General features: G+C 46.3%; 1 protein-coding gene across 2 annotated transcripts in view; it reads right to left on the reverse strand.

The window, feature by feature from the left end:
- DGKZ (diacylglycerol kinase zeta) overlaps positions 1-18,824 on the reverse strand; it is a 180,311-nt gene extending 161,487 nt beyond the window's left edge. Inside the window, exon 1 of one of the 2 annotated variants that reach the window (XM_066583402.1) lies at positions 18,202-18,824. In XM_066583402.1, coding sequence (XP_066439499.1) covers positions 18,202-18,257 — 56 coding nt within the window. In that variant the 5' untranslated portion in view covers positions 18,258-18,824. Of the gene's footprint in view, positions 1-877; positions 1,009-18,201 lie in introns of those variants that run through there. The other variant, XM_066583403.1, reaches the window with a different exon arrangement.
- Between the last annotated feature and the right edge of the window lie 4,578 nt (positions 18,825-23,402).

A 23,402-nucleotide genomic window follows, 5' to 3' on the forward strand; every position in this document is an offset into this window, starting at 1 on the left:
ACACTTCTATCAGATTCGGGGGTCCTTTCCGAGCCGCTGGACGCTGCTGAGCTGGTATTTGCAAACTCAGCTTCTCCGTCCATCCCTGCTACCCCCCTCAAAATCCAGGCAGCTCAGGGCTTAGTCACGCCATGTTCCCAAGGTAAGTCATTGACAACTCCACTCTGCCTCCTGCCTATACTGCTGACGGAGATGGAAGGATGCCTACACAGCATGGCAAGGGACTATGCAAATATCACCCTAGTCAAATGTATATATATATACCCCCCCACGCTGTGCTCTACAAACACATGTCTCCGATCCACAGGGCAGAACAAGACCCGACGGGCACTACCCAATTAGTTCTACATCGCTCCTCTTCATGACACCCGGCACGCCGCGCAACAACACGAAAGGCGATTGCACAAATATATGCACCGCTAACGACAACACCCCGTACGAAAATATACACAACCGCTCTGCCTTAACCCCTCGATGCCTGGAGACCACCTCTTCTGCAACTTTACACAATAACCGTCCGAGTTGCAGAAGTCTGTATTACGCCAAACGCCTGTGCAAAAGTATACACACCCCGATTGCGGGTCTCTAGGGTGAGTTAAAAGCGTGCATCTTAATTAGCTTCTGCAAACGAGCGCTCGATGCAATTAATACAATCCGGAGGTTGCATAAGTAAAGCCGCCCCCGGGGGATCCCAACACACACAGCATGGATGCCCTGCAGGGAACGCAAGGGGATGGCAGAACTCAGCAGCCGATTGCAAAAGTCCAGCGCCTCCTCAGCACATCCTATGGCACAGAGCAGCCCCAACCCATGCAGAGACCTAGAGTGCCCTCACACTAAGAGCAGTCACATGACCCAGGAGCACAGACACCCTCACCTGTTGCCAGGCATGGCTACCCACGAGTGTGCCCAGCAGCCTCACCCACCATGCCAGCAGCTCTTCTTTCCTGGCACACAGCTGTCCTGGCTGGGACTGTCACTTCCCGGCTCACAATAACAGCCCTCACCAGGAAGTGTCTGCAGAGCAGAGTCCTCGCAGGACCCCACACATAGCTGTCCATGCCGCTGCCTGCTCAGAGGTGGCTGAGGAAGGGGTCCTGGGGAGCCACCTGTTGGCGCCTTCAGATACTGCATGTGCTGACAGGAAAGTGGCTGGAAAGCGCAGCACGTAGCAGTCCTGGCATTATCAATACCCATCCCTCCCCTAGAAGGAGTACGCACACACACACATATAATCATCCCCCCAGGAAGTTGTCAGAATTAAATAAAACTTTCTCTTTGTGATTGTATGATATAAATAAATGATTACAATATCAGAGCAAGAGAAGCATTTATTGTTGTACCGCCTCTAGCTTAGATACAAGATGTGATACAGGGGGCATGGAGGCTCTAGTACCCTGTTTGTACCGCCTCTAGCTTGGATACAATATGTGATACAGGCAGGCATGGAGGATCTAGTACCCTGTTGTACCGCCTCTAGCTTAGATACAAGATGTGATACAGGCAGGCATGGCAGCTCTAGTACCCTGTTGCACCGCCTCTAGCTTGGATACAATATGTGATACAGGCAGGCATGGAGGATCTAGTACCCTGTTGTACCACCTCTAGCTTGGATGCAAGATGAGATACGGGTGGGCATGGAGGCTCTAGTACCCTGTTGTACCTCCTCTAGCTTGGATACAAGATGTGATACGGGCAGGCATGGAGGCTCTAGTACCCTGTTGTACCTTCTCTAGCTTGGATACAACACGTGATACGGGGTGGGCATGGGGGCTCTAGTACCCGGTTATACCACCTCTAGCTTGGATACAAGATGTAGTACAGGCAGGCATGGAGGCTCTAGTACCCTGTTGTATCACCTCTAGCTTAGATACAAGATGTGATACGGGTGGGCATGGAGGCTCTAGTACCCTGTTGTACGGCCTCTAGCTTGGGATACAAGATGTGATACGGGCGGGCATGGAGGCTCTAGTACCCTGTTGTAGCACCTGTAGCTTGAATACAAGATGTGATACAGGGCACATGGAGGCTCTAGTACCCTGTTGTACCACCTCTAACTTGGATACAAGATGTGATATGGATGGGCATGGAAGCTCTAGTACCCTGTTGTACTGCCTCTAGCTTGGATACAAGATGGGATACGGGCGGGGCATGGAGGCTCTAGTACCCTGTTGTACCACCTCTAGCTTGAATACAAGATGTGATACAGGGCACATGGAGGCTCTAGTACCCTGTTGAACCACCTCTAGCTTGGATACAAGATGTGATATAGGTGGGCATGGAGGCTCTAGTACCCTGTTGTATCGCCTCTAGCTTGGATACAAGATGTGATACAGGAGGGCATGGAGGCTTTAGTACCCTGTTGAACCACCTCTAGCTTGGATACAAGATGTGATATAGGTGGGCATGGAGGCTCTAGTACCCTGTTGTACCACCTCTAGCTTGGATACAAGATGTGATACAGGCAGGCATGGAGGCTCTAGTACCCTGTTGTACCACCTCTAGCTTGGATACAAGATGTGATACAGGGGGCATGGAGGCTCTAGTACCCTGTTGTACCACCTCTAGCTTGAATACAAGATGTGATACAGGGCACATGGAGGCTCTAGTACCCTGTTGTACCACCTCTAGCTTGGATACAAGATGTGATACGGGCAGACATGGAGGCTCCAGTACCCTGTTGTACCACTTCAAGCTTGGATACAATATGTGATACAGGCAGGCATGGAGGCTCCAGTACCCTGTTGTACCGCCTCTAGCTTGGATACAAGATGTGATACAGGCGGGCATGGAGGCTCTAGTACCCTGTTGTACTGCCTCTAGGGGGGGTTAAAACATGCAGTAAATAACACGTTACATGTGTACTTTATTTGTATACTGCTTACTACACTGTAAAAAATATATGCATAATACGCAGCCCCCATATGTCTGTATCCGCGGCACACCCCCAGCTTAATTTCTGCTCTGCCGTGGGAAAGCAAGGATTAAAAATAAAAACTAAAAGAGAGCACAGGGCATGCGTGGCATGCCTAGCACATCAGCTGGGCAGAAGGAAGAAGTTCCGGCCGCAACGGACGGGAACCCGCAGCGTCCGGACAGGAGAGTATTATCAATTTATAGGCCTCATGTCTGCGGGAAAGGAGGGACCCGCTGCGGGATTCTGCATGGAGAATCCGCGCGGGCCCGAATTTCCTAGTGGACATGAGGCCTAAGGGTGTCATACTCATTTGCACTGAGGGCCACTTCAGCATAATGGTTGCCTTTAAGGGGCCATTTGTAAGACTGAATTTTAAAGAATATATTGAAAGTTGGGAGGGTAGAACAGGCAGACCACAGCAGGGCTCTGGTCCAGAAGAATTGGGGCACAAGTCGCCCAACATAGACACTGAACTCTACGATGCCAGGTAGTCAGAGAAAAGGAAAAATGATGGGAGTCAGCAGTACCCGGTAAAAGCTTTCAGAAGAATTCCTTCAGACAGAGCCCTTACTCACGGGGTTAAGCAGCCGTATAACACAAAGTCCTCGGTGATCACAGCGTATTACACGGTGTATGGAAACAGCGTATTACACTATACCAGTCTCCCATAGGCTCCAATGCTGCGGCTCACACCAATTGTGCAAAATACGGGTGCAAGAAAAATCACAGCATATTTTATCTTGGCACGCATTCCATGCCGATACACGCCAAGATAGTGCATGGCGATTGGCGGCACACAGCAAATATGCAATGTCACTGGGTACTTGCTGCGTGCCGCGTCGCACCGAATTATGGCTGTGTGAGCCCGGCCTTAGAGTTTTACATGACGCCGTCAAGTCACGTTCTGTTGCAATTGGTTTTCTTGCATAATCCTAGTGAAACTTTTGTAACGATTGTGCAAAAAATGCTGCAAGAGAACATCGTTTCATCATAACATAGAAATACACGCTAAGGGACCTTTCATGCGGGACGGAATGTTCCATAATCGCGTTGCGGAATAAGCCGTTCCTGAATTCCGCACCAAAATCCGCGCTGCTACCTGCAGATTTTGATGTGGAATTACTGGCAGAATTTTGCTCTTATCAATCCCGCACCAAAATTTGCACATCAGCATACTTAGTAAATACGCTTGCAACTGCGTATTTGCTTTTTTTTATCCGCAATTCCATAAACTTAATTGGCGATTTCAGTCCATGATACGGACCGAAATAGAAAACGCCGCACCTTTTTTTTTTTGACGCATGTAAAATATGTGCGTTAAAACAACAATGTCTCAATCACCCAATGCAATTCAATGAGGTTTATGCTGTCCGCATTATGCGCATAAAATATACAACAGCGGGCCGGCAATCAGATGATCAGCGGTCATCTCGAGCAGTGGACCCCCTCCCTTCAATGATTGATAACATATCCTGAGGAGGGGTCATCGATAGTAAAAGTCCTGGAATACCCCTTTAACTGTAAGGCCAAATGTACATGGCTGGGTTGGATTCTGACTACGAAATCTCGCAGCGGCCTCAGACTCTGTGCCCTGGCATGCTAGACATGCGCAGTGCAGAGAGTCGCGCCGGCAATGACATGGATCCGCTGCGACTCGCCGCAGGATGGATGGCTTCCATTGACTGCCAACTAACAATGCCTCTTGTATTGTACACCAGCTGGTAATGGCCCTGTAATGAGGCTCCAGCCACAGAAAGCCACCATATTGGGACACTGGCCACTGACACCTTTATAAAGTTGCTGTTAGGTTGTGCGTCCAGGCTGGTTCTACGGGCTTCCATTAGCACAGCTTCACAGGTGAGGGTTAAATGAGCTGGCTGGGTGTGGTGCAGGGGCGTAACTATAGGGGGTGCAGGGGATGCGGTTGCACCCTGGCCCAGGAGCCCTAGGGGGCCCATAAGGCCTCTCCCCTCCATATAGGGAGCCCAGTACTATGAATAAAGCATTATAGTTGGGGGCCCTGTTACAGATTTTGCATCGGGGCCCGGAAGCTTCAAGTGACGCCTCTGGTGTCGTGGTTCCCCAGCCAATCCCCTCTGGTCTGCTGCACATAAATACCAGCATCTCTTGGTAGAAGAGGCTGGTCATTTTACCGTTTTAGTCTGTTGTAAACCCACTCTGGCGTGTGCATGCTTGTCTGAAGTGCCTCTCTCACCTTCCTTGAGGACGGTCTGGACACCTGTTGTCCCTCCCCTCCTTCTGTTCTGGGGCGCGTGCATTGAGTAGTGTGTGGTACGGTGACCACCCAGGCGCATACACCCGCAGGTTTCTCCCTAGCCCTTTTAAAGGTGCGGCCTCCAGACATCTGATGTCTTATGTGTGTGTCAGGTGGGTGATGCCTGACACTGTTCCCTGTCTATCAGCACAGTGGCTGACTCTATATCCCCTTGGTGTCAGTACACTTGGACTAGCTATGGTTTACTATCTGTATGCATGTGAGTTCTGGGTGCGGTTCCTGTTCAATGTGGTATGCATTAACGTGTGTGTAGGTGTGAACAGTGATGTGTTCTGTATGTCTGCGCAGGTGGCCAGACATGTAGTGTATGTGCAGTCCTGTTCTGTGTGGTGTGCATGATCTTGTGTGTTGGTGTGAACAGTGACTTGTTCCGTATGTCTGTGCAGGTGGCCAGATATGAGGTGTGAACGGTCGAGTTCTGTGTTCAGTGTGTGTGAACAGTGTCGTGTCCTGTGTTTTGTACATATCTCCAGGTTCCTAATCAAGGATAGCCAGGTCCCAGATAAAGTCAGTGGGGCTGTCCTTATCAGAACAATCGCCCCGCTTTTAGGCAGGGGTTCCCCACTTTCCCTGATTAGTAAGGGACAAATGTCCTTCCATCTTTACTTGGAGAGGTACAATTGGTCTATGAAACATTATAGTGTTGCGGTTTTAATCGAACCTCACTTTGCGTCCGTGCTGTGGCGTGGCGCTTTAGTGCTCCGCATGGACGTAACATTTGCACAGGTGATTCAGGGACTATTCATGACCTACTATAGGCAGGGGTCTACTTAGAACTCAGTGGCCCCAGAGCAAAACTCAAAATTTCTCCCACCAAGAAAACAGATATATACAATCTTTATAACCCGGTGGGCTCAGATACAGCAGGCTAAGATAACAGCATCACAGCTCTAGTATACCTCTAAATAATGCAGTCAACCTGTAATAGTCAGATACTACGCCGTGATAGTGATTACAGTGCAGTTACCTCCGCCGATCACAGGTGACGGTTTCCTCTAATTGGTGATGTCTGCTTTTGTTTTTTGAGGCCTGAGACCGCCACGAAGAATTCTTGCAGCCACAACTCGTACCTTCCCATCCTGCCACTACCCCCAATGAACCTAATCATCCCTTAGTACTACTGCCCTCTCTGTAGTCCCACAAAGGTATAGCTCCTCTAACTAGTAATAATGCTCATCTTAGTGGACCCAATAGTAACAATGCTTCCTCTTAGTAGCACCAATAACAATAGCACCCCTTCTCAGTGGCCCTAATAATAATAGTACTTCCTTAATGGCCCCAATAGTAACAGTGCCCCCCTTAGTGGCCCCAATACTAATACAGTTGACTCTTAGTGCCCTCCCCACCCCTGTAACCTTGTAGATATGATACCTTTTAATGGCTAACAAAAATACATGATGTTATAGTGAGCTTTCGGAGCTCTCAGGATCCTTCTTCAGGTATAATGAAACTGATCTGTACAAACGTACACATATGAAAAGGCACAGACATAGCAAGACCAATGTGCACTTAAAACAATACCAGACAAGATGAGCAGAGAAGTAAATACTTAATTAGTTCGCTGATAAGAAATGTGACAGTTTTATGATCTCTACATTGCTGCTAGGAGGTAATAGGCCTGTGTGTTATCTCTCCTGCAAACAAGAAAGATGAAACAATACCTCTGCAGCGCCACCTATTGGGTGGCAGCATTCCTTCAAATGTATGACTTTTTACTAAGTCTGTAAAATAATGATTGGGAATAGCACCGCTTCTGGGTTCTCAACTTGGGGAGAGATGATGCCATCCCCCAACCCACTCACCCCCAGGTATCTCCACATACCCCCTGGGTGCTCTCCTTAGGGACCACCCCTCTTGATCTCTTTCAGACCTTTCATATTCTCCACTGATGCAAGAACCCCTCTCCGAGGTTCATTCCATTCTTGAGGTTATCAAAAATGACCATAAATTTATACTCCCAAATTTTTCTGTGATGCTTCGGTATGAAGAGGTCATTAAAAAGTCTCATATCTACCAGATTACTTGGTTTCTCTTACTGAGAACAATCACATTTTGCTCTACTGGCTAACACCGTACCAAGACACCGGGGGTGGTTTCTGCCTATAGCATCCACAGTGGCCAGATCGCAGCTTCTTGAGTCAGTAAAGTCCTTGCTGCCGTGGTTGCTGTCCAGCCAAAGGTGCTCACAGGGAGTAATTCTTTTTTTACAAAAATAAATACCATCAGCGCCCTTAGGACTTCATTACCAACCGGGCTGGTGATTTACTGGCCAGGTGGTAACCCTACATGTAGTATATGCTTTTTTTTCAGTGGGTGTCAAGGGGAGAAGTATGCCACTCTTGGTATTAGTGTATCTTGATGCCACCGGAGGTAGTGGTGGAGTCAAGATACAAGCTTTTTGACAGGAGGTTCACGTCCCCTGTTTGTGATTGGCTCTCACCCGTCCTCGGCCTCACATGTCCTCCCAGCATGGCTGAAGAAGCAGAGTGGTCTGCGGCTCTCTTTATACCCCGTGCTCAGGCACGGCATCGGACTTCCAGCAGTGCAGACGAAGCTCATGGGTGTGCGGCTGTCTCCACTGGTCGTCGGCGTGGCAGCAGCATACAACAAGCTGTGGTGTTCTCCGCCTGTCAACCCCGTCCTCAGCTGCGGCGTCGGCCTCCCTGAAAACTTTGAGGGCTGTCCGTCTCTCTCTCCCCCGGTCCTGAGGCTCACAGGTGCATTCAGGGCCAATGAGGTCAGAGGCAGGGATCGGGTGTTGTGGCACAGCAGCGCTGACATGGAATCGCTGGCCGGGGGGGCACCGCAAGTCTCATGAGCTTAGCAGTTTGTGGCAGATGTCTGGGGTGGGCGTGCAGGAGCAGGCAGCGGTGAAGAGCGGTCCCGGGGGACATTGTTTCATCAGGCAAGCACTTTGGCAGCACCGGAGGCGATGAACTGTATGTTCCCTGGCTACAGGAATCTGACCCTAGCCTAAATGAAACGAACACACTGCTGCTAGGACCTACATTAAGACAGCCAATTGGAAGCTAGGGGTGTGACAGGGGCATTTTCCCTGTCAAACTCCTAGCTTCCGGTGGTGTCAAGATACACTAATACCGCCACTCTCTACTTATATAGTGGCATACAGCAGATATATACATTGTATATACATCGGGAAATACTGACGAAAGGCCTAAACATTATGTTAAAAGGGCCCTATGCTGGCAGTCTATTGGTTTTAGTATTATTAGTCTATGATTTTACATATTGTTTTTTTTTTCTGTTTTGTTATGGCAGCCATTTTTACAAAAGTGACAATAGAGAGTGCGGTCATATCGGTTGTGAGTTTAAATTTAGCTTCCCAGAAACTGATAGTAAAACCTACATCCTGTCAGCATATTCTATCAATAGCAGAGTGACAAGTTTAGCATCAGTTTCTGAGAAGTTTATTCACAGCTGAGAACTTTTCTAACTTCTTACTAAAAAGAGTAATTATGAACTTCTATGTACGCATCATTCTACAAACAATTGAACCCACAACCTTCAGGTGGTGAGCGAGAGCTTAGGACTGCACTCCTGCCGCCTTAACACTCTCCACCACACAGGGCTCATACTGAATGAAATAAAGAGGTGATGTGAAAATCTAAAGCTATCCCCTATCCTATATAGGGGATAACTATATGAGAAGTAGGGTTCTTTCCGCTGAGCCCCCACCGATCCTTAGAGACGAAATCTGGTGTGGTCCCTCAATCTCCTCACTGCAAGCTTATTGCACACCCACAGTTTGGAGAAGATTGACTGGAGTGGTGATCGCGCATGTGCAGTGCTCCTCCATTCACTTTCTATGGGACTGCTGGAGATAGTCATGTATAAGCACTTGGCAATTTCCTTCAGGTCCCCTGAAATGAATCGGGGGTAGCCGTGCAAGTGCTGCCAACACTCCACTCAATATTACATCAATGCGGGTGGTAGAAGTGACCCAGCATTTACAATGAGAGGGGGACATGGGGTCCACATTCAGAAAGAGTATCGTTTCTCCTTAGGGATAGCACTTAGAAGGTGTGAGTAGACTTATAAGGCCTGAGAAATACGCAAATGGAAAGATGGAACAATGCTTCTACAGATTGGTGCAAGAACGGTCTGCTATGATGTGGTCTGCACACCGAGAGGTCCTGGTCTACCACCTGAATCTCGGTAATCCCTACAACCGGGCCTATGCTCACCGTTTTCCCATCCCAGTGACATACCAGGTAGAGACTGAGTAAGGCAATGGCCCAACCTGCCCAAGGCCTCACCTGTTTCCTCAGAGTTTCACCTGTAGAAACGCATGGCCAATACTGCTTACCTGCAAAATTGTATGGGCATAAATGACCAATGAGTTTGAAAGCCATAGTGGCTGAATACCGCCATGCTTTTTGGACGTGTCCATTCCCACCCATGTAGCCTTTCCCTTAGGGTCTCCTGATCTACTAGAGGGCGATCTGTTTACTGTAGGACCTCCATCTATTAGTTACAACAGAGAACGCACCTCTGACCCGCCTGGAGGACTCTGCCTATCCTTGAACTGCACAAACAGCCCCTTGATTTCAGCTGACACCATGATAGCCCAAAAGAACTGAGCGGATCTCCACGGTGCTGATGGGGTCCGTCATAGGAGTCAAGCTTTCCAGATAAATATGTGCAATTCATCTCACTGCTCAACGCAAGTATAATGAAGAAGTACGATGATCCAAAGGTCACCTTCTCCTCGGCACTTGTAGAAATCCCATAGGGCCCTTCTATATGGGTCAATAAATCGATCAGATTTGCGCACTTAGCAGGAACGATTATGGTTCAGTATAAATGCATCCCTGACTGAACAACAAATGTGAATTTGTTGGTCTGTGTCATTCATCTATGGACAACTGCCTGCTTACAATGAAGGAGGTGGGCGGGCCAGAACGATCTCTGATCTACCCCCGGTCACTAGCGATAGTGGGGGTCTGCTACCTGGGACCCCTGGTGATCAACTATTTGTCAGGCTTATGCACTGAGCTGATTTCTGCAGGAAGCAGATGGCTCGGTTTTTAATTTAGTGGCCAGATTTGGTATTGCAGGCAATAAAGTGAATGGGGAATTGCCTCTAATACTAAGGCCTCGGTCACACGGGTGTTTTTTGCCGCGATTTAAGGATCGCATGACGGATGCGCATCCGCAAATCGCGTGACCGGGGCCGAAAAATCGCCCGAAAAATCTGCTCCTAGCCGCATTTCCTTTGAAACGGGCCCGAGCAGTGGAGCGCTGTCCAGCCCATTGAATTCAATGGAGCCGGCAATACAGTCGGCTTCATTGAAAGCAATGGGCTGCGGGCGATCTCAGGATGAATTTTCGGGAAGGGCTTAAAAATATAAACCCTTCCCTGAAAATCATCCAAAAATGTGTAAAAAGTAAAAAAAAATACAGACTCAACTTGTCCCTGCAGACGGAGTTCAGCCGCGGCCGGCCGGCAGTTCTCTTGAACTGCTGTGAGTAGTATTCAGCAGGCGGGGATTTAAAATCCCCGCCTGCCGAATGGGCTGCCTCTGATAGGTCACAGTCCTCACCAATCAGAGACAGCTCTCACTCACCCATTCATGAATTCATGAATGGGTGAGTGAGTGCTGCCTCTGATTGGCTCAGTGCAGGGACCAATCAGGGGCAGCTCTCAGCTATTGAATGACATCTGAGAGCTGCCCCTGATTGGTCCCTGCGCTGAGCCAATCAGAGGCAGCACTCACTCACCCATTTCATTTTAAATCCCCGGCTGCTGAATACTACTCAGAGCAGTTCAGCAGAACTGCAGGCCGGCCGCAGCTGAACTCCGTCTGCGGGGACAAGGTGAGTATATATTTTTTTTTACTTTTTACACATTTTTGGATGATTTTCAGGGAAGGGCTTATATTTTTAAGCCCTTCCCGAAAATTCATCCTGCGATCACCGGCAGCCCATTGCTTTCAATGGAGCCGGCTGTATTGCCGGCTCCATTGAATTCAATGGTCAAACATCATTCTTCTCTGCCACAGCTGTTACAGCTGTGGCAGAGGAGAATGATTTGTGTTGTATATGTTCTCAATGGGGTCGGCGCTGCTGCCGCCGGCCCCATTGAGCGCATATAGAGAAGACCAGGAATCGCAGATCGCAGATAGGTGCGATCTGCGATTTCTGTTCTATAATTAATCGGACGAGCGCATAAAAAGCGCTCATGTGTCCGATACCATTGCAAAGCAATGGTTCTATAAAATCGGCGATCGCATGCGCATGCGCAAATCGCGTGAAAAATCGCCCTTGTGACCTAGGGCTAAATCTGTAAGAGCAGAGGAATGATCATCGCTGGACGACCTGTCGGGCATCTGCGCATGACAGTTCATCCCATGTTAAAGGGTCATTAGGGATGTATCACAAGTGATAGATTGAATTGAATGGACAAATCTCGTAGGTGTCTACGTGGAGGTCCTGATCAGTGAATCCACGAAGCATGGTACCAGGACTGTCCAGAGAAAATATCAAAAAGAAAAAAGTGCATTTCTGGAGTTCTTTTTTTTTTTTTCTGGACGACGTTCACCGTGCGGGAAAAATAATGCGCTACTTTGATAGATCAGACTTTTACGGATGCGCCGATACCAAATATGTATTTTTATTTTATTATTTAGATTTTTTAATAATAGATATGGCAAAAGGGGGTGATTTAAACTTTTATAACTTTACAATTAATAAAACTTTATTGATTTTTTTTTCACTTTACTTTGAAGTCCCCCTGGGGGACTACAACCAGCGATGCTTTGATCGCTCCTGCAGTATGACGTAATGCTATCACCCCGCGACCTCTCTGCATAATACCCCGACGCTCCAGGACGTAAATGGACGTCATGGAGCGGGAAGGGGTTAATGGGGCCTCGTGTAGCAGTATGCATCCCTAAGCTCTCACTCACGATCTGAAGGTTGCAGGCTCAATCATCACATGGTCATCCTTCCGAGGTCAGCAAAATGAGTACCCAGCTTGCTGGGGGGGTAATAGATAAATTACATGTACTTGAAAGTGCTGTAGAATAAGTTTGTGTTATACAAATAACAAGTCCCTTTCCCCCACGGCTTTAAGGCTGCATTCCCACGAACGTATATCGGCTCGGTTTTCACGCCGAGCCGATATACGTTGTCCTCGTGTGCAGGGCGGGAAGGATGGAAGAGCCAGAAGCAGGAACTGAGCTCCCGCCCCCTCTCTGCCTCCTCTCCGCCCCTCTGCACTATTTGCAATGGGGAGAGGCGGAAAGGGGGTGGGGCTAATTATCGCCCTTAGCCCCACACCTGCCCCGCCTCCTCTCATTGCAAATAGTGCAGAGGGGCGGAGAGGAGGCAGAGAGGGGGCGGGAGCTCAGTTCCTGCTTCTGGCTTTTCCATCCTCCCCCCCCCCCTGCAGAGAGAGACAACGTATATCGGCTCGGCGTGAAAACCGAGCCGATATACGTTCGTGTGAATGCAGCCTAATGGCCATATTCACAACAAAAGATAATTAATATAAAGATGAAGTGTGACAGATGCCCTCACTTTCGACCAGTGGTTGTGCTATAGGAGAACCTTAAAACTGGCTATTGGGTTTGCCCATGGCTTGTAGCTGCAGGTGAAAGCAGAGGTCAGGAAACTTTCAGAGGCCAAAAAGGAATTTTCCAAGGCTGAACTACTTGGGTATAACGAGCATTGTACTATCCTGTTTCCCTGAAAATAAGACCTACCCTGAAAATAAGACATAGCATGATTTTTCAGAATTTTTGAGGATGCAAAATGATTTTTCAGGCTTTTTTTTGAGGATGCTTGAAATATAAGCCCTACTCCCAAATTAAGCCCTGCTAACAGTTAATTTAAAAAGTCAATTTAAATAGTGTCCAGGCAGCTTAACATGTAAAAAGGTCAAACCTTTTTGAACAAAAATTAATATAACACACTGTCTTATTTTCGGGGAAACACGGTATTTGGAATATACCCACAGAAATGCAGAAGTCTTTACTTTGTTTTAACAAACTGCATTAAAAAGGTGTTCATTCTAATTTATACTCTTCCAGACAATCAGCCGGAGTTACAGATATCTTCCATGTTAGGCCGTATTTTCAGAACCAAGGCAAAAAAATGGTCTACTTCATCACAAGGTCAACGGCAACTGATGTCTGCTGGAGATAGTCAATAACGCTGAGCGCCAACGAGGACCGTGATGGGAGTAGCAGAGCGCCTGTGTTACGTGTGCTGCTGAGACATGTTGTACTATTGTGATTCCAGCAGCACAGAACTCTCAGGGTTAATGATTGAGCTGGCTGGGTGTGGTACTGTCTGCTAGCCAATCCCTTGGATCTGTGCTCACATATAAACCAAGCTCCTGGTCAGTCACTGCATGGCCCCTCAAGTGAGCAGTCATGAATGCTTGTCTGGTGAAGTTTGCTGTGTGATTTGGTTCATGTCCGTTTGTACGTTTAAATTCTGTCAGTTTTGTGTCAGTTTGCTGTGCGACCTGCTATCTGTGTCCTGTTGCGGCGTGAGGTGTGAACGGTGTCTGGTTCTGCTGGACTCCTGGTTAGTGTAGGGACTAGCGGTATAACCAGGAGCCGTGAAGTGGCCTGCTAGCTTTCAACATCTTGTACAAAATGTCAACCAATACCTGGTATTTATATTCAGCTTCCAATCTGTTACTAGTGGTTGCATGTTGTATGCAGTGTATTCTGGGTCTGTCATGTGGCATGTGAATGCATCCTGTTCTGGTGCGTAGCTCCTAGGATCAGCTAGGGCCCAGATCCGAAGACCGCTGGGCTGCCCTTATTGGGGCAATGTCCCCGCTCAGGTAGGGCCACTCTCATTCCTCCTTGTAGCACAGGGTCAGGTGCCGGAAACTGGTGTGAGTCCCGTGTGACCCTGGTGATACCCGTGTGCGTCCCCTTTGGTCACGATCGTGTGGGCCCCGTGATTTGCCTGCCCAGACGATCGTAACAGCCTGATTGTACATGGCACAAACCATCAAGAGAGAAGCAGCCTCTCGAGGCGCACATGCAGACTTCCTTATAGGGCCTGTTCACAGGGCCAACTTTGGTGCATATTTTGGAGCCGATTCTACTTCCAAAACGCGTCCCATAAATTTGTAATGGAAAAAACGTCTTCCTGTTTTGACGCCGCATTTTTTTTCCTTACATGGATTTAAAATCCGTATTGTAAAATAAAATAAGTGAGACGTCATTTCTTGACGTTTTCTGTGTCTGTTTTTGCCATTGAAATCAATGGGACTTCAAAATAGCCATCAAATCTACGTCAAAACGCGTCAAATGCGAAAACTGTGCCTAAAAACCTAGTGTTTTGTGTGTTTATTTAGGCGGATTTTGACACAGACTTTTCCGCCCCGGCGAATCCGTCATGTGAACATATATTTGGGGTATGCCCACATGGTAGAATTAAGCGCAAAATTTTCTGCCATGGTTTTTGGCGCGGATGCACATGCAGAATTTCCCCTGTCGATGACATGTCACTTCTTGCCATAGAAACGCTCGTTTCTGCATTGGAATTCCGCATGCAGATATTTCCCGTTGACGGCAGATTCTGCATGCAGACCCGCGCCAAAAAGCGCAGCAGAAAGCCACTGTTTTTTACATGATTTTTAGCAGCAGAATTTGCCGCAGAAAGTTCAGCAGCGATCCCACTCCGCGCACCATGGGCGCTGGCCGGTTCTTACAGCTGACACCTGCGCTCAACAGCTCCAATAAGCAGTGCCGCTCATCAGAGCTTTAAATGCTGACAGCGGCATTTAAATGCCCCGGCCAATTTTCAGGGCTCCCGCACTGGCCCCCATGATAAGATTGCGGATTGCTGCCATGGCAGCCGTTTGGCATTCTTAAAGGCCCCAGGGCTGCCATTGCAGATTGCTTATCAAGCCATGCCAAGCCATTAATGTCTGTCAGATCGTGGTATAATGCAATGCTATGCCATTAGATCATAGTGCAGGAGCAATCAAACGATCCCAAATTCAAGTCTAAAAAAAATGATAAAAATAGTTTTAAAAAGTTTTATTAATTAGAAAAAAAAAGATAATAAAAGTTTAACCCCCTCTTTGCCATATTTATAATAAAAGACTCTAAATAATTGACCAAAAATACATACAGTACTTGGTATCACTGTGTATGTAAAAGTCCGATCTATCAAAGTAACTAAGAGATGAGCGAACCTACTCGTTTAGGGCGATTTCGCAATCGAGCAGCGCTTTTTTCAAGTAACTGACTACTCAGGGGGAAAGATTCAGGGGGCGCCAAGGTGGAGCGAGGGGTAGCAGTGGGGAACAGGGGGAGCTCTCTCTCTCTCTCTCTCTCTCTCTCTCTGCCCCCCCCCCCCCACTCCCCTCTGCAACCCCCCGCTCACCCCCGGCGCCCCCCGAATCTTTTCGCCCAAGTAGTCAGTTACTCGAAAAAAGCGCTGCTCGATTGCGAAATCGCCCTAAACGACTACGCTCGCTCATCTCTAAAAGTGACACATTTTTCCCCCGCGCGGTGAACATCATCAGAAAAGAAAAAAAAAAGAACGCCTGAATTGCATTTTTTTGGTCACTCTGTCACCAAAAGAAAAGTAATAAAAAAGCGATCAAAAAGGCTTATGCACCCCAAAATGGGGTCAATAGAAACTACAAGATGTCCCGCAAAAACGAGCCCTCGCACAACTATGTCGGCAGAACATTTTAAAAGTTACAATAAAGTAGCTTTTTTTAATATTTTCTGTCTCTGTCTTCTGAGCCCATACGGTTTTTTTATTTGTGTGAAGGCTTTTTTTTGCAAGACAACCTGTAATTTGTATTGGTACCATTTTGGGACTTATTGATCGCTGTTTATTTAATCTTTTCTTGGAGACGGGGTGACCCAAAAAGCGCAACTCTGGCATTGTGCTTTTTTTAAAAAATCAAGTGGCATTCACCATGTGAGATAAATAATGTGTTGTTTTCATAGATCAGACTTTTGCAGACTCGTCGATATCACATTATTTTTTGTTCTGGGTTGCTCTAATGCTACAAATACCCTGTTTCCCTGAAAATAAGACATAGCATGATTTTCCAGAATTTTTGAGGATGCAAAATGATTTTCAGGCTTTTTGAGGATGCTTGAAATATAAGCCCTACTCCGAAATTAAGCCCTGCTAACAGTTAATTAAAAAAGTCAATTTAAATAGTGTCCAGGCAGCTATACATGTGAAAAAGTTAAACCTTTTTGAACAAAAATTAATATAAGACACTGCATTATTTTCGGGGGAACATGGTAGAATATATTGGGTTTTTTTTAGTTTTAAGATTTTCCATTGTTTGCAATATACAGAACAAAAAAACGTAACTTATTTTCGCTGAAGTGATGCGTGATGTTTTTAACACAAAAACGCCTCTCATCTGTGGGGGCATCACATGTTGGCGATCACGATATTGGGCGGAGCTTCACGGCCTGATATCGCACTCGCCCGTGTGAAATCAGCCTTACACGTAGGTGCGATTGTCATGTGGGCGTGATTTTAAATTTTTTCCTATTGAAACAGCCCGCTATTTTCACGTACGTGATAAACGCATATGAAAAACGGATATTATGTTTACAAGCGCGATATCACTCTTGCCTGTATACATACGGGCTGCGTTTTTTTTCAATGGGACTTTGTAATGTTAAAATTGCATCGCACAAAAATCAGAATTTTGTGTTTTTGCGATTTTTGTGCGATGCGATTGAAAAAAACGCAGTGATATCGCAGCGCAAAAAAAAGCAGTAGTGGGTAGAAGCCCTAAAGCAGCAGCGTTGAGTGCGTCCTAAAGGCCAATCATGCTGTCATAGTGTATCGGTGGTTTTGCATTGCCTTGCCTATTGAACGCAATACAAAAATGCATGACAAATTCAGCTCTGGTACATCTGTACACGCAGATATAGTTTACTAGGTGTTACTTTTTCTTTGGGTGTTCTCTGGGATCACAATTAGGCCCCTTTAAACGTATTTGCAAGCATTTTTGCGCAATTAAAGTTGTGCAACTGCATTTTTTACTTTGCACATGCAAAAAAAATACACACTGGTGCTCCCAGCCAAATTCTTTAATGAGTGCCAGGTGTGTTTTTTTTTACTGCTATAGGAAAATGGAGAATGCTGCATTTTTGGGAGTTTTTTTGCGCAATGCAATTGTACATGCAAGAAATGCGCTTCTGAACAAACCCATTGAAATCAATGGGGTCTATTTTCTGCCTATTGTTAATCTATGGCACAACTAATGCTTTTTTGCATCACTTACATTTCTGCGCTCCATTGAGAACAGTATAAGAATTACTGGAACCGCGACAACTAGCTCAAAGTACTTGCAGGGCTTAAACAGTTGAGCGTGTTTTAGTCCCGTTGTGCGGCTATGAGAATCTTGGCTGCGTAACAAACATAACCATTGATTTCAATGATTTAGTTCCCACTATGGGGATTCTCGTGCGTTAACAGTGCGCACAAGAAAAGATAGGGCAGGACGTATTTTCCCACTTTTTTTTCTCTTTCAAACTTGTGCGCAATAGCGTGGAGTTTGAATAATCAGGGGAAAAAACAACAATTAATGCACTAATATGTTACATAGCGGCGAGCGTATAACTGCACGCGCCCGTGTGTTTTTGCCCGCCGGATGACTTCAGATTCAGTCATTTCACCGCAAAATCCACAAATGTGCTGTGGATTCGCCGCGGATTTCATTGCAAAAGATGAAATCCGCAATGAAAATCCACTGCACAAAAATGAAGATACTGCAAACTGGACAATCCACACTAGGCTCTCGTTTCCAGGTGGATTTAGATCTAGATGGGGCTTTAAAAGTGCATCCACATGTACTAGACTGTAAACTGCTGCAGATGCATGGTGCAGAGTTTGCAGTGCACAGGTGCCGTATCTTGACATTACTCAATACTAATGCATCGTGTTATTATAGCCCACAGGACCTTATATACTCTTGTAGCAACCATCAGCCGTGATGCCTACTGACCTTTTCTCATTCTCCGGTTGAATTTGCGGCACATCCCAGGAATGTCTCTTCCACATGGGTTCTGCTTTCTGTCCTTCGTCTCAGCTTGGAATCTGTGTTGTTGATGTCTCTAGTTTCTTAATCATATGCTGCCCCCATGAAGGTCTTCACTGATCACCTCTCTGATCACACGCTGCTCCTCAAGCTTCACTTCCAAACACACTTCACTTCTCTCTTTGCATCCAAGATGAAGGAGCTCAGATTTGCAGCTCCCACTCTTCTTAAAAACATCTCACTTCTCTTTTCGTGTCCACCTTGACCAGTCCTCCTATCCTCGGGCACTTTACCTCTTCTTCTTCGTAACCTCAACCACGCACTTCACTTTTCTTGACTTGCTGAGTTCTCTTTCCATGTAGGCCTTCAAGCACTTTCGACATCAACGTGTTTTGCAATGTTCCTATTGTAGGCCCACCTTCCTGATTGCTCTGTCCTGCTTCCCTTGCCTTCACAGCTGTGCCCTCGTCTCCTTGCAGCAGTGGCCTTCTTCTTTCCTCTTAGGGATGTCCCTTCCTCTCTGAGACTTTGTCCTCCTTTTCCTCGCCAATCTATCTTTCCTCCATACACCCCTGACTACTTGACTTTGCTGACAGCTCTTCCCACCCCAACTCAACTTTGCTTCTTCCCTCTTTCACTACGACTCTCCCAGCTCTCTTCTTCAACTGATATTTTTGTAGATCCTTCCTGTTTTTACTTACTTCCTTCTTGAATTTCTTTTGTTTCTGTTCGTCGCTGTCCACAGCCGCCCTCCACCCCCCCAACGGTGCAGGTTCGCAGACATAGTATGTGACTCTCATTACACAATTCAGCACCAGTACATGGAGACAGCACCTTTGCAAAGTACACTAGCCTATAAAAAGTTGCAGAAGTGTATCAGACCTTAGTAGCAAGTATGTTACAGAGAGTATCCAATGTCATTAAAGGGGTTGTCCCGCGGCAGCAAGTGGGTCTATACACTTCTGCATGGCCATATTAATGCACTTTGTAATGTACATTGTGCATTAATTATGAGCCATACAGAAGTTATAAGAAGTTTTTCACTTACCTGCTCCGTTGCTAGCGTCCTCGTTTCCATGGAGCCGTCTAATTTTCAGCGTCTAATGGCCAAATTAGCCGCGCTTGCGCAGTCCGGGTCTTCTTCTTATCTCAATGGGGCTGCTCGTGCAGGATGCCGGCTCCGTGTAGCTCCGCCCCGTCACGTGCCGATTCCAGCCAATCAGGAGGCTGGAATCGGCAATGGACCGCACAGAAGCCCTGCGGTCCACTGAGGGAGAGGATCCCGGCGGCCATCTTCAACTGGTAAGTAAGAAGTCACCGGAGCGCGGGGATTCAGGTAAGCGCTGTGCGGTTTTTTTTTTAAGTCCCTGCATCGGGGTTGTCTTGCGCCGAACGGGGGGGGGGGTTGAAAAAAAAAAAACCCGTTTCGGCGCGGGACAACCCCTTTAAGGCCAAAGGAGCCCCACTAAGTAGTAACATATGGAAATAAATACTATGTCTGATTCTTGCTCGTGTCCAATTCCTTTTGGTAGGGCAGTGTAGTACCGCCATATTCCTTACAAAGCCTACTACCTGGATTGCCTTTGCTTTTTTTTAGACCTCCATTACACAATAGTGCACAATACAAACTCTATGCCACTTCTTCTATGGAACAATGTACCCTTCCTGAGTAGTGAAATTGTTGGTTAACACATTACACACCCAAAAATAATCCAATGTGACAATCGCTATTCAAAAAGTGTTAAAAACAGCGGAAATGTTGTCTATTTCAGTTAGAACCATATCTAACGAATCTCAAGATGCCATCTCTATGTGATTAAGCATATATATTGGCGGAAATCTTGTTTTATAGCTGTTTTATTATACATGTATGAAAGACACAGTGCCTTTCAATAGTGATCAACCCCCTAAAAATTCGACAACGCTGTAGACCGAATGGCCACTTTATTTGAGACACTGGCCCTTCCACTATTGGAGCTGGAAATAAGAGCCATCCGTGCAGCATAGAATCACGTGGCAAGTCTTCTGTGGATCAATTTTACTATGAATCCACATTAGATGGGAAAATCCAGCGATCTGAGTGATTCCAACAAGGCCGGTCATCGGTGCTAGACTGACCATGGCCGGGATGTCACTGCCAATTTTGTGGGGTTTTCTCTTACAACGGTATGGAGAGTATACCAAGAATAGAGGGATTAAAACATTCAACGCAAGGGGATCCTGTGGATGGAAACAATTCATCGCTGAAAGGGGTCAGAGGAGGATGTCAAGAATTGTCCTGACCAATATAATACTAATGTGTCTGAATGCATAACTCGTCGTTCCTTAGCATGGAAGGGCTATAACAGCAGATGACCAGTTCTGGCGCAATTGTGTCTACGAGAATCAGAAAAGGTGAGACTCCAGCGGGCAAAACAGCGTAAAAACTGTATCACGGAGCAGCAGAAAAACATCACCTGCTCAGATGAATCCAGATTTCTATTGATGGACCATGTTGATTGGAGGGTCAGAATGTGGCATTAACGGCATGAAATGCAACAATGGTGTAAGGAATGATTTCATGCAAATGGGAACAATAGGTGGCGCTATAGAGACATTATTCCTTCTATACATTTGCATATTTCCCAGAGGAGTATGGATGGCCTTGTAAGTCTCCTCATACCTTCTGGGTGCTCTCCTTAAGGAGAAACGATATCCTTCCCAGATGAATGATTTCTTCACACATGCTGGGTCTCCTGATACTTGTGGATGAAGCCACAATGCACTGCTGCGAAGGAGGTCCAATGTGTTACTAGATTGGCATTTCTATTAAAGTGGCCATTCGTGTTGCAGTCTATCAATATATTAACATAAGTGAAGCTACAGGTCTGGAGTTACTGGAAATAATCTATTAGGGAAGTACAGAATTTGCAATGCCCTAATATAATGCTATTACTGTAAAAGCTCTTTTTAGCGTGTTGAGCATTATGACAGGGCTGCAGAGAACTTCAGATTTCCTGCACTTACCTGCAATTTGCCGGTGGTCTGTGGGAGGCCTCCGAAGCTAAAATGAACAGTAATAGTAGCCTAAAATTAGGAAGCTGTTAATTATGCACAGGGACAAGCTATAGGGACATGACCGTCGCAGTTGGGTCCTGGTGCCAATATTAGAAATGGTACATGGTAGGTGGGTGGCCCAGATTTTGCATTGTGGCCCAGGAGCTTCAGGTTCCGTCTATAATTATGCAAATCCCTAATATAGATTCTAAAATGGTACTTTAAAAAAGGCAACTAGAACTGTGTAACAATCAGCTGCATTCACCACCTGTACTCGGGCAGGAATCAGGGACTGGACATCCACTTCTCAGGATTAAAGAGGCTCTCCAGGACTTTTACTATTGATGACCTATCCAATAGTTGATTGGTGGGGGTCTGCCACTTGGGATTCTTGCTGATTGGCTGACTCTAAGTGTGAAAGCAGATAGCACTGTCCATATTCCAGTGGAGCAGTTTGGTACTGCAACCACAACTCCCATTGAATTCAAAGGGAGCTGTGCCTGTAGTACCAAACCAGGCTACTGCAATTTGACAGCACTGTCTGCTTCTAGCATTGTCTGCACTGACAGTGGGCCCAGGGATCAGCTGGTTAGTGGGGATCCCAAGCGGTGGATCCACGTCGATCAACTAGTGATGACTTATTCTGAGGATAGGTCTTCAATAGTAAAAGTCCTAGAGAACCCCTTTTAATGTGGTTAGAACCCCTGTGATGAGATATTTTTTTGGCATATCCAATTAAAATCCCCTTAACCCTTTCCAATCCAATTTCTATCCTTGTTTTCCTAGGGGGCTTACTCTTTTTCTGCCGTTATACAATGGCGCTATCTGCTGGCTAAAGCCAGTACTGCAAGAGCTGACACGTTTGATAGGCTCTGACAGCAGAGAGGCTGGCAATATACAGTAAGAGAACCCTGACGGACGTCTTCCAACATCGAAGCTGTACAGCCTTAAATCATAATGTCTTCAGAGGTCAGACAGTGGATTGGAAAGGGTTAAAAGTATAGATGACCTTTGTTCAATCTGCTCATGTATTATGGAATTGATGAAAGAGCTATTATTACTTCATGTATATTTAAGGAAGCCTCATTCACACATCTAGGGTGCTGCCCAGCTCTTTACCGGATTGCCCACGCCTGTACAGATAGTGACTCTATTATTAGAGCACTTTTAGGGAACTGCAGTTATCTGGTTCCTAATCTATAAATGTAAGTTCAGCAAAAATGAACTTTCTATTTTAGGGAGATTTTCTTGTATATTAACCCCTTCCCTCCATATGACGTAAGGGTCTGTCATGGGGGCAGGGAACTTCCTACAAAATGACATAACCTTACGTCATAGGGATAGCGTGAGATCATGACAGATCTTGCGCTATCCGGCAACGGGAGTCAGCTGTCACTGATAGCCAGCCTCCCACTGCAACAGTGGGGTGCATCAGAGATGCGCACCCCCCGCTGTTAACCCCTTCCCTGACGTGATCTAAGTAGATAGCGGCATGGTAAGGGTTCACAGAGGGAGCGCGCTCCCTCTGTGACTTCAGCCGGCTCTCGCGATGTTATTGCAGAGAGCCCGGCTGGTTGCCAGATACCGGCGTCCTTTATTGCCAGTGCCTGTGATTGCTGTAATAAGCGATAAGGCATTGCAGGAGAGAAGTCCTGCAATGCCTTATCGTAGTGATCATCTGTGCTACAGTGCAAGTCCCCCAGAGGGACACAAATGGTGTAAAAAGAAAATCAAAATAACGTACAAAAAAATAAAAATGTAAAAAAATGTAACAAAAAACCCTTTTTTAATGCTTTTTCTCATATGACCATAAAAATTTTTTAAAAACTCACATATTTAGTATCATCGTGTCTGTAAAGGCACGTACAATAAATTGAACATGCTTTTTATTCTGCACTGCGAAAAGCATAAAAAAACCTATGTACCCCAAAATGGTACCATAAGAACTACAACTCGTCTCGCAAAAAAATTAAGCCTTCAGAGAGCTCCGTCCATGGAAAAATAAAAAAAGTTACAGGACTTTGAATGTAGCGATTTAGGGAAAAAAATTCCAAAAAAGGGTTTTTATTGCAGAAGAGTGGAAAAACCTAAAAAAAAAATATAAGAATTTTGGTATCGTTGTAACTGTACCG

Source organism: Eleutherodactylus coqui, chromosome 11, assembly GCF_035609145.1.
Source record: "Eleutherodactylus coqui strain aEleCoq1 chromosome 11, aEleCoq1.hap1, whole genome shotgun sequence".
Lineage (NCBI taxonomy): Eukaryota > Metazoa > Chordata > Amphibia > Anura > Eleutherodactylidae > Eleutherodactylus > Eleutherodactylus coqui.